The 12,636-nt window shown below is 35.9% G+C and overlaps 1 protein-coding gene across 3 annotated transcripts in view; it reads right to left on the bottom strand.

Moving 5' to 3' along the window:
* Positions 1–960: 960 nt before the first annotated feature.
* LOC109278226 (transmembrane protease serine 11E-like) overlaps positions 961–12,636 on the bottom strand; it is a 42,500-nt gene continuing 30,824 nt past the window's right edge. For all 3 annotated transcript variants that reach the window (XM_019468402.2, XM_019468405.2, XM_019468411.2), the window contains 4 exons: positions 12,136–12,313; positions 10,761–11,020; positions 10,029–10,171; positions 961–4,581 (listed from right to left, as the gene is read on the bottom strand). In XM_019468402.2, coding sequence (XP_019323947.2) covers positions 4,420–4,581; positions 10,029–10,171; positions 10,761–11,020; positions 12,136–12,313 — 743 coding nt within the window. In that variant the 3' untranslated portion in view covers positions 961–4,419. The remainder of the gene's footprint in view (positions 4,582–10,028; positions 10,172–10,760; positions 11,021–12,135; positions 12,314–12,636) is intronic.

The following is a 12,636-nucleotide window of genomic DNA, read 5'->3' as shown; positions in this document are numbered from 1 at the left end:
ATTAATACCAACACAGATATAAGATATATCCTTGTACTTGAATCCACTCCACAAATACAGCGTAGAAATTGATACAGATTCATCAGAAAACCATCAAAGACATTATGTATCAGGAAATAAACAGGCACAAGGATAAGATTATCACATAATCCGTGTCTTTTAGTCTGTATTTGATTGTATACCATGTGGGAGAGTACAGAGAGCAAGATTATATATCAAGCAATATGAGGTACTTGGAGGTACTGTGGTAAAGTCCAGAATTATAAAAATTATGGCATAATGAATTCATGAAGGCAACACTGTTAATTTTTTTCTCCCCAAAGTAATTCCTTTTTTAAAATTTCTCATGTATTCCTATTTGCTTTCTTTTATTACTGTCTTCAATCTTTATTTCATAAATCTTTATTGAGTATGTGCCATAAATATACTTTCCTATGAACTATAAAGGTTATAAAAATGAAACGGCCATGGTCCCCACCTGAGAGGGCTTATGGTCTAGTTGTTGTATCAGATCTATTCACACATCTCTAAAAAAACATGGGGAGGGGTGCCTGGATGGCTCAGTCATTTGAGCATCCAACTCTTGATTTCAGCTCAGGTCATGATCTCAGGGTCATGGGATCAAGCCCTGTGTCAGGCTCTGTGATGCCAGCACAGAGCCTGCTTGGGATTCTCTCTCTCTCTCTCTCTCTCTCTCTCTCTCTCTCTCTCTCTCTCTCCCCCCCCCCCCTGCTTATTCTCTCTCTCTGAAAATAAATAAACTTTAAAAACAGTTTTAGAAAACATGGGGAGAGAGTGTAGGTACAGAGAGGTTTAAAAAAATGGTAAGAAACCAGATGAAAAGAATATAACAGTTTCTTTGAAAACTAAGCATGTGCTTACCATATGACCATTAATGCCCTCTAGGGTATTAGTCCCATAGGAATGAATGTTCACACAAAACCTACACACCGACACACAAATGTTATAGTTGCTTTATTCATGATAGTCAAAAATTGTACACACTTCAAATGCCCTTCAGTGAGTGAATGGTTAAACAAACTGTGGTACATCCATACCATAGAATGCTACTCAGTAATAAAAGAATGAACTATTGACACACATAACTTGGATTGATGCCAATGGAAGTATGCTGAGTGAAAAAGCTAACCTCTAAAGGTTTCATAGAGTATGATTCCATTACCATTCTTGAATTGACAAAATCATAAACATATAGAAGAGATTAATGGTTACCAGGAGTTAAAGACTGAGGACAGGGATAGGGAAGGAGCCAGGTGGCTATGGGTAGTTTGAGGGATCCTTGAGATCAAACTATGCTGTACCTCATCTGTGGTGGGGATTACATAAATCTACACATGATAAAATTACAGAATTAAACACATACATACCCACATAACTGCATGCTTTCAAAGCTGGTGAAATCTGAATAAGGTTGATGGATTGATGGATTGTCTCAATGTTGACTTCTTGGCTGTGATATTATATTATAGCTAAGCAAGATGTTTACCATTGTGGGAAACTAGGTAAATGATACACATGATCTCTCTGTTTTATATTTTACAACTATATGTGAATCTATGATTATCTGGGAAAATCTTAAAGTGTTTTTTTTTTAGATGGTAAGGAATTTCAGAAAAGAGGATGTTATATTCACTTGAGGGAGTCAAGAAAGACTTCCAGGAGGAGTCCTAACTAAACAAGAAATTGGCCTATTCTATTATTCTAATTATCTAATGATCAAGTACCAATTGTTTAAAACAAGATTGCCGTTTAATTAAAGTAATAATTATAATAGCTACCATTTCTTGAGCACCCACTATGTGCCAAGAACTCTGCTAAGCACTTTCAAATGTTATCTCATTGTAGTCTCTACAATTGATCATTTGAGGTAATATTATTATCCCTGTCTTATAAGGGAGTATATTGAGGTTTAGAGTGTTTAATCACCTGGCTTAAATCACAGTTAATGTAAAATCTGGATTACTTCTTAAAGTCAATGTGTAAACAATAATAAAGCTATGTTTTCTGCATAATATAAAAATAAAGCAACACATTGAAAGACTATGACATACAAAGCACTTTACTAGGTACTGTGGGAAGAGAGATAAAAGATATAAAAGGAACTGCATACCGCTTATACAATTAATAAATGTTATTTCAGTCATGACTTAACTTTCTCCAATGACATAGTTAAAATAGACATGTTCAAAAATGCTGAAACCCTCCACATGTTATCTTTTTTCAAAAGAAGTTATTTTAAAAATATGACCTATCGTATTATCTATTTCTCTGTGCACACAAAGTTTGAACTACTGCTCATATTTTCACTGTGACCCAACCTCTGTTTCTCAAATCTTTTGTAAAAGATAGTATCAAAAGTATTTCTCTGAGGACTATGATGCCATTGTGAAATTAAACTCCTAAAATTTCTCCTTAATTTAAATCTCTTCAAGTTGGCTTGCAGAAGAAATTCCTCACATCACATGTTATAAATTTTTAGTTTGGAAACTCGCCTCCAGAAATCTGGAAAATATTGACCATGATGTCAATTTATGTGTACTTATTTTTAAATGCCTTCAAAGAGAGGAATTGTATTCTTTTGCTTTTATAAAAAAATCCCTAACACAGAATTTCTACTACGGTTTTTAGCACTTGAAGATCCAGACATCTTTTTCTATCTTCCCACAGCTTACAGGTGCCATCTAGAGGCCCAACTACAGAAGATACTGAAACAGGGGGTCAATTTTGAATAGAACACTGAGAGTAATTTAGTTTGAAATGTACTTAAATCTTTGTTTAAAATTCATCACTTGCCTCAATTTTATTTTTTTCAGAATATTAAATGAAACAAAAATAATTTGTGCAAAATATCAAACACGTCCATTCATGTCAGTTTTCATCTTATTTTAGCCAAGTGCCTAAATTTTACCAGTTCATATGCCAATATTATTCAGGTCAATAAAAGTCAAATTTTTCCTACTGATTGTGGTTTTCAAAGTGGTTATGGCCCAATACAGAATTTGGTGAATAGCTATATATGAGCAGGTAAGGGTAATGAAAACTTTAGTGAAAGCTCACCATTAACATGGCATGAGTTCTAACTTCATGATGGCCTAGATCACTTGCGTGTTATGTCTCTCACAGCTTAGTAAATTACCAAAAATAAAATTATGAAAATGGCTGATATTTGGCTTTCCGTCTTCAGTTTTGTATGTAAGCAGTTAGCAATTCTGTGCCATACTAGACACAGCAGGGAGGATATCTTCTGATCCAAGCCCAGGGAAGTGCTCAGGCCATGGGCTGGAAAAGCAGGTAGCAGGCAAAGATGTGTAATCATCTCCAATGGAGGTCTCACTTCCATTTGCATGACTACAACTATACATTAACACCTGGACCTTATTCCTTTCCAGGCTTTGTAGCTGGAAAAGCTTTAATCACAAGCACACAAGCCCTTGGTGATAGTTCCTTTTCATTAAATACTAATTCTCTCTTCATTCTCGTCTAGTCAACCACAAAAAAAATCTTAATACGTAAGGTATACTGGTTGTTCTTAAATGAATTTTCATAACCTCAGATTTTTAAAGCATTTGCAATACATTGAGTAGTGATATTTTCCCATCTTCCCCTTCTTCATGGGCTATCATAATATCAAGTAAATGGATGATGTTTTCATTATAATATATTGATACTTTCAGTAATGCAAGACTAAATAAATATTATTTGCTTTAACTTAGAACAAGTACATTATATAGAATCTGTATAATTATTGTAGGTCACAGGAAAACAGAATTGTCCCCACACTTATCACTGTAGATGTTAGCTAGAAATGAAAATAAAACTATATCTTGGTTTCTCTGTACTTCCTTAATTCCCATTCTTTCTCCATCATTAAGTGTTTTGTATTCTGCTTTCTGTTTGCTTGACCTGTCATAATGAATATTATCATTTTCCTCATTCCTTTAAGGAAAAAGAAATTCCTAATACTTTTTTGTACATAAAAATATAGTTCTTTCCTTTTTACATTTCCTTTGACCCTTTGTTCTGCACCTTGAAAGCAGAGATCTGAGATAAGAGAAGTTGGAAAAATGAAAGAAGGACTTGCTTCAAATTATATATATATATATATATATATATATATATATATATATATGCATAATATGCATAAGAAATTTACGTCAACAAGCCAAAATTTTGATGAAAAAGCTTCTAGAAAACAAATGAACGCAAATTGGGACAGAATCTATCTGACAGAAGCAGGACGCTCAGTGTGGAGCAGAGGTAGGAAGGAAATATGTGCATCAAGCAAACAGGTTAGTTAGACGGGTCATATCCAAGTGACCTGCAAGACTTCTGCAATTCTGTATCTTTGAGAATGGCCTATACACAAAAATGTGTTCCATTCTACTAGATTTTTCTCTCTTAGATACCAGTTTTGGAATGGATCCAGTCTCGGAAAGCAGTCACTCTAGTATAAACACCAGGCTTGTTAGGTTGTCCACATTCATCTCCCCAGCTCACTATTCCAGCAAGATACCAGATATCTCTAGCATCTGGACTAACCAGTGGTCCTCCAGAGTCACCCTACAGGAGAAGAGAGAGGTTGGTAACTAATAATTCAGTTCATTATGGCAGTTTTTGTTATTTTTCTAATTTGAATTTAATGAAAGGGAAGTTTTCAAAAATCAGTGTGCTCAGATGCAGAAGTGATACCCTGTGTCAGTAATTCACATAAGGGAGGAGATCTACTACTTGAAGCATTAGCTTAGATTCAGAGGTGGGTACACTGAGATTAAAGGAGCCATCTCTTTGGAGAAGAGTACTCTTATCTGGTACATCTGAGACTATAATTCCTCATATTCTTTATCAGTGTAACATAGCTCCCAAAAGAAGGGTGGAGAGTCTATTACTGATAAAAAGGACAGACACTAGAGTCAGACACCTGGGTTTAAATCTCAAGTCTGGCTCTTCCAGCCGGCTAAGACCTTTAATTTATATATTTGTAATGCTCCTAATAATACTTACCTCTGATGATAATTTTGAAGATTAGATAAAACAGTAAATATAAAGTGCTTAGCATAGAGCCTGGCATAAAATAGAACTTAGTAAATACATATTTAAAACCACAAATTCCGATTGTTTATGCCTTGTGAACTCCCGAGGGCTGTTTCTTTATATAGCTCAGAAAAACAAGGTACAGGCTGATCTTGCCTCAGAATCATGGGGTCTTTAGTACTGACCACCCATTAGGTGTTCAGCACTCTATGGAGCTCTGAATTAACATATTATCTAATTCACTCATGTTAATTCTGGCAACAAAACATGGAGCAAGATTGCATTTTCTCCATATTAACAATGAGGAAATCAAAACTTGGAGAAATTAAGTAATTTGCCTGATGGCACATGTATTCAGTAGCAGAATTGAATTTGAATCCAGAGTGCTCTAACTCAGACATTTGGCTTTTCCCCTCTGCATTATACTAACTTCTTTGTGCATTTTCTTTTGTTCATGTAAACATGTTAACTAATGCTAATAGTAACTGAATTTGGAATAACGTGTTTGTAATTTTTAAATCAATTCACCAATAAGTGTTGATGTATAGCCTCGTAGGTGGTAGGAGATACAAAAAGAGTGTAAGTACAGGTAGCATCCAAATAAATCATTTTGATAATTAAAACCCAAGCCTATATGAAGGCAGAGCAGATTAGGATGCAGAAATAGACATTACAGAGACAACAAAATTTAAATCTGCTTAAGAGATAGGAAAAAATGAGTCTGAGAATAAAGTAATTAATGGAAAAATCAGAATAGCTAACAGATTACAAGATGCATCAGGTGATGTCCACCAGCAATTATCAAAAACGGAAAGATAGTCTGTCCTACTGAAACTAATTAGTTCACACATTATCAGGGAATTATGTCATTATAAGATGGAAGTTGTGATGGTTTATATGTGTTTTGTCTTAGGCATGAATGCCAGAACAATGGGAGTAAAATTATGCCATTCAGAAAAAGAGAAAAAAAGCTCTCAACTGAGCTGTTGCACAGGTAGAAGTCTTTGGGGCTCTATTTTTAAAAAATATTTTAAAGGTGTCTGTGCCCTATCCGGAAGCGATGGACAAATTCCTAGAAACATATAAACTACCAAAACTGAAACAGGAAGAAATAGAAAATTTGAGCAGACCCATAACCAGTAAGGAAATTGAATTAGTAATCAAAAATCTGCGAAAAAATAAGAGTCCAGGGCCAGATGGCTTTCCAGGGGAATTCTACCAAATATTTAAAGAAGAGTTAACACCTATTCTCTTGAAGCTGTTCCAAAAAATAGAAATGGAAGGAAAACTTCCAAACTCTTTCTATGAAGCCAGCATTACCTTGATTCTAAAACCAGACAAAGGCCCTACTAAAAAGGAGAACCATAGACCAATTATTCTGATGAACATGGATGCAAAAATCCTCAAAAAGATATTAGCCAACCAGATCCAACAATACATTTAAAAAATTATTCACCACGACCAAGTGGGATTTATACCTGGGATGCAGGGCCAGTTCAATACCTGCAAAACAATCAATGTGATTCATCACATCAATAAAAGAAAGGACAAGAACCACATGATGCTCTCAATAGATCCAGAGAAAGCATTGAACAAAATACAGCATCCTTTCTTGATAGAAACCTCAAGAAAGTAGGGATAGAAGGATCATACCTCGAAATCATAAAAGCCATATATGAAAGACCCAACGCTAATATCGTTATCAATGGGGAAAAACTGAGAGCTTTCCCCCTAAGGTCAGAAACAAGACAGGGATGTCCACTCTCGCCACTGTTATTCAAGATACTACTGGAAGTCTTAGCCTCAGCAATAAGACAACACAAAGAAATAAAAGGCATCCAAATCGGCCAGGAGGAGGTCAACCTTTCACTCTTTGCAGATGACATGATACTCTATATGGAAAACGCAAAAAATTCCACCAAAAAAACTGCTGGAACCAATCAATGAATTCAGCAAAATCACAGGATATAAAATCAATGCACAGAAATCCATTGTTTTCCTATATACCAACAATGAAGCAACAGAAAGAGAAATCAAGGATCGGTCCCATTTACAATTGCACCAAAAACTGTAAAATACCTAGGATTAAATCTAACCAAAGAGGTGAAAAATCTATACACTGAAATTTATAGAAAGCTGATGAAAGAAATTGAAGAAGACATAAAAAAATGGAAAAATATTCTATGCTCCTGCGTAGGAGAACAAATACTATTTAAATGTTGATACAACCCAAAGCAATCTACATATTCAATGCAATACTTATCAAAATAACTCAAGCATTCAGAGCTAGAACAAACAATCCTAAAATTTGTATGGAACTAGAAAAGACCCTGAATAGCCAAAGCAATCTTGAAAAAGAAAACCAAAGCAGGAGGCATCACAATCCCAGACTTCAAGCTGTATTACAAAGCTGTAATCATCAAGAGAGTATGGTACTGGCACAAAAACAGACACTCAGATCAATGGAACAGAATAGAGAACCCAGAAATGGAACCACAAACGTATGGCCAAGTAATATTTGACAAAGAAGGAAAGAATATCCAGTGGAATAAAGACAGTCTCTTCAGCAAGTGGTGCTGGGGAAACTGGACAGTGACATGCAGAAGAATGAACCTGGACCACTTTCTTACACCATACACAAAAATAAACTCAAAATGGATGAAAGACCTCAATGTAAGACAGGAAGCCATCAAAATCCTCGAGGAGAAAGCAGGCAAAAACCTCTTTGACCTTGGCCCGCAGCAACTTCTTCCTCAACATGTCTCCGGAGGCAAGGGAAACAAAAGCAAAAATGAACTACTGGGACCTCATCAAAATAAAAACCTTCTGCACAGCGAAGGAAACAATCAACAAAACTAAAAGGTAACTGACAGAATGGGAGATGATATTTGCAAAAGACATATCAGATAAAGATATGTAGACATATAAGATAAAGGCATAGATCCAAATCTATAAAGAACTTCTCAAACTCAACACCCAAAAAATAAATAACCCAGTGAAGAAATGGGCAAAAGACATGAATAGACACTTCTCCAAAGAAGACATCCAGATGGCCAACCGACACATGAAAAAATGCTCCACATCACTCATCATCAGGGAAATACAAATCAAAACCACATGGAGATATACCACCTTACAACTGTCAGAATGGCTAACATCAACAACTCAGGCAACAACAGATGGCGGGGATACAGAGAAAGAGGATCTCTTTGGCACTGCTGGTGGGAATGCAAACTGGTGCAGCCACTCTGGTAAACAGTATGGAGTTTCCTTAAAAAACTAAAAATAAAATAAATAAAATAAAATAAAAACTAAAAATAGAACTACTCTATGACCCAGCAATTGCACTACTAGGTACTTATCCAAGGGATACAGGAATGCTGTTTGAAGGGGCCCATGCACACCAGTGTTTATAGCAACACTATCAACAATAGCCAAAGTATAGAAAGAGCCCAAATATCCATGAATGGATGAATGGATAAAGAAGATATGGTATATATATATATATATATATATATATATATATATATATATATACATACAGTGGAGTATTACTCAGCAATAAAAAAAAATGAAATCTTGCCATTTGCAACTATTTGGATGGAATTAGAGGGTATTATGCTAAGCGAAATTAGTCAGTCAAAGACAAATATCATATGACTTCAGTCATACGAGGAATTTAAGATACAAAACAGATGAACATAGAGTAAGGAAAGCAAAACTAATATAAAAACAGGGAGGAGGACAAAACATAAGAGATTCTTAAATATAAAGAACAAACAGAGGGTTGCTGGAGGGATTGGGAGGGGGGTGCTAAATGGGTAAGGGGCATTAAGGAATCTACTCCTGAAATCATTGTTGCACTATATGCTAACTAACTTGGATGTAAATTTATAAATACATAAATAAATAAATAAATAAATAAACAAATATCAAAGGGATACATGTTCCCCTAATAGCAGCGTTATCTATAACAGCCAAGTTATAGAACAACCCAAATGTCCTTTGACTGATGAATGGATAAAGAAGATGTAGTGTATATATATATACATATATATATATATATATATGTATATATATATACACACATATATACACATAGTGTGTGTGTGTATATATATATACACATACATATATACATATTATATACATATAATATACATAGGTTATATATATAATGTATATATAATGGAATATTACTCGGTCATAAAAAGAATGAAATCTTGCCGTTTATAATGACTTGGATGGAGCTAGAGAGTATTATGCTAAGTAAAATAAATTGGAGAAAGATAAATACCATATGATTTCACTCAGATGTGGAGTTTAAGAAACAAAGCAAACAAAACAAAACACTCACACTCTGTCTCCCTCTCTCAAAAATAAACATTAAAAAATTTAAAACAAAACAAAACAAATGAGCAGAGGGAAAAAAAGAGACAGGGAAGCAAACCAAGAAGCAGACTCTTAACTGTAGAGAACAAACTGATGGTTACCAGAAGGGAGGTGGGGGGGTTGGTTAAATAGGTGATGGGGACTAAGGAGTTCACTTGTAGTGATGAGCACCAGGCATGATATGGAACTGTTGAATCACTATATTCTACACTGGAAACTAAAATTGCACTGTATGCTAACCAACTGGAATTTAAATGAAAAAAGATAAAAAAAGAAAGTGATAGAGAAGTAAGTGTTACTATAAAGGAGATCTTTGTGGTGATGGAATATCTCTCAGCTGGAGTGATGGTTACACAAACATACAACACATGTAAAAAAATATGCCATAGAACTAGAAGCACACATTGCACCAATGTCAATTTCCTAGATTCTATATTGTATTATAGGATGTGAGATGCAATGTTTGGGGAAAACGAGGTGAAGAATACATGAGACCCCTCTGTAAACCTTCTGCAAATTATAACGATTTCAAAATAAAAGATGAACAAAAAATTACACAGCATACTTCTGGTCAAACCACGTACCTGGCATGCATCTCTTTTTCCTTTCAAGGAGCCAGCACATAACATTCTAGGAGTTATGGCACCATTGTAAGATTGGGGTTCGTTACAGGTTTTAGTGTCTATGAGATCCACCTGTACTTGCCGAAGATGATTTTGACCACTACCTAAAGACAAAAAAATTCTTTATATGTGTAGATATACATATATTCTATAAACCTTGAGAAAATCTTTCATAATTGTTGGATAAGATGGCAATTTAGGATATGTATTTTTTCAGGTACAGTAATATTTGGGAAAAGAATGATTTCCTTACTACTTTAAATGGAAAGTTAGATACTTATGAGAGAGCATCATGTTGTTTAAGTGACTTCTGTTCCATTGTGAAACTTAGAATGTAATTTCAGTAGGGAGAATGGTGGCTATACGATTCTCTCATCTTCACAATTGAGTATATTAGTGATTCCTAATCTCCTATGCAGTTAAATCCCTAGTAAAAACTTCAGACATATTTACTATTTCAGACACCTTACCAAGCACCATGACTACAGTAGTAGTGAGGCACTTGATAGTAACCTAAAGCAATGAAGGAATCTTTGTGTCTTATAAAAGACCTAATTTACAAACAGGGCCTGACTTACCCAGGTCCACAGGACCAATGCACCAGCATATTTTGGCATCATGACATTCCATTCTTTAAAAGGCTTAGAATACCAAACTGGGCTACTATGGTTTGATTTCTCTTCAGATGCTCACCATCATTTTCTAGTGCTCCAAATCCTGTCACAAACATCTCATCCCCTGGTAGGAACTCATGAGATGCATCAGGAAGACAAATCCTATGTACTGCATTTGTGTAGTGGACCGGGCTAGAAAGCTCTGCAACTGAAATATCATAGTCATGTGATGGATACTTGTATTTTTCATGGACAAATATCCTTCGAAGGCCTTGCTTCATCTTTGGAGTCTTTATTGTTACTCCAAAGGAAGCAGTCCATCTGGTTGGGTCCTTATACCTGAGGAAAAAAATATGAACAGCAAATTCCACTTTATTATGCTACCAATGTAAGGACTTATATTACACATTTTAGGCTGCTGGTGTCAACATACGTTTTCTTTTTAAAATTACAGTTTCTGGGGCTCCTGGGTGGCTCAGTCGGTTAAGCGTCTGACTTCGGCTCAGGTCATGATCTCGTGGCTCATGGGTTCACGTCCCACGTCAGGCTCTGTGCTGACAGTTCAGAGCCTGGAGCCTGCTTTGGATTCTGTGTCTCCCTCTCTCTCTCTCTCTGCCATTCCCCTGCTTGCTCTCTCTCTCTCTCTCTCTCTCTCAAAATTAAGTAAAAACCTTTAAAAAAAATAAAAATAAAATTACACTTTCTATGTATAAAAATAAACTCTTTCCAATCTGAGAATCTGGCTCAGGAGTAAGGTGAGGTGGAAATGCCACAGTGGTGTGGTTTTTAGGAAATACATGCCACTCTGCACTGAATCACTTACTCCAGATCCTAGAGCCTTTTGACATGTCTAGGAATCAGTGACTCCAGGAGACATACAGAAAGCATATTTTGTACAGATGCAGGAACAAATGTATTCTATGTACCATGCTCCCTACTCACAAACATACACATTTATCTGAAAACTGAAAAGGCTACACATAAATTTAACAAAACATTACTATCCTATATACATAGGCATTTTGCATTAGGTTGAAAGGTCTTCATTCCTTGGAATTCTTCAGTTGTATAATTTGTTACTACCAAATGTCTTCATATTTAATTATTTCTTGCCATGTAGAATTTCTCCTTTGAGGTCAAATCTGCAATCCACCCAGCCCCCATTCCTGATAGATACACAGCAGAGAGATAAGGCTCTTTGACATCAGGCTCAGTCAGGCTCTGTGCTGGCGGCTGGAAGCCTGGAGCCTGTTTCAGATTCTGTGTCTCCCTCTCTCCCTCCCCCTCCCTCGCTCGCACTCGGTCTCTATCTCTCTCAAAAATAAATAAACATTACAGAAAAAAAAAAAAAAAACTCATCTCTTTCAAACTTCGCAAGGTATTTCCTTCCTGCCAAGCCCGAGTGCACGAGTGCACTTTGCTTACCCCAGTCATTCACAAGTTTCAAGACTTACGTTCTAAAGCAGTGAGCGGCACTCACAAGCCACGTGCTATTAATTAAAGTTGCTCCACAGCGATGCATCCCATCCCACTGCAGGCTAGCTTGCCAAGGCCATTCTCCCTCCTCTACAGGTGTCCCACCAACGATCCTGAGACTCTGTCTTGCAGTTTTATTCCTTCGTGTCCCACAGCCTGCCAAAGAGAGACAATGCCTTACTTAGCAGTTGCTTCTAAGTATCAAATTGCGTTACTATCTCAATGTTTTTCATACTTTGTGCTCCAATAGTACCAAACATTTTCTCTTGTCCTTACTTTTCCTTAAACTATAGTGGTTCATTAATTTAACATCTTTTCATCTTGTAGGATTAAGTCATTCATTACCTCCTCTAAGATGCCTTCTCTAACAATTCCTCTGCCCCCAAACTGGATTAGTTATGGCTTTTTTCATACTTCTATCATCATCATCATCATTTCTCTCTCTCTCTCTGTGTATATACATATATATGTATATATGT

This window comes from Panthera pardus, unplaced genomic scaffold (assembly GCF_024362965.1).
Source record: "Panthera pardus isolate Hobbes unplaced genomic scaffold, ASM2436296v1 HiC_scaffold_13, whole genome shotgun sequence".
NCBI classification, from domain to species: Eukaryota; Metazoa; Chordata; class Mammalia; order Carnivora; family Felidae; genus Panthera; species Panthera pardus.
This window is presented reverse-complemented; position numbering and strand designations above follow the sequence as displayed.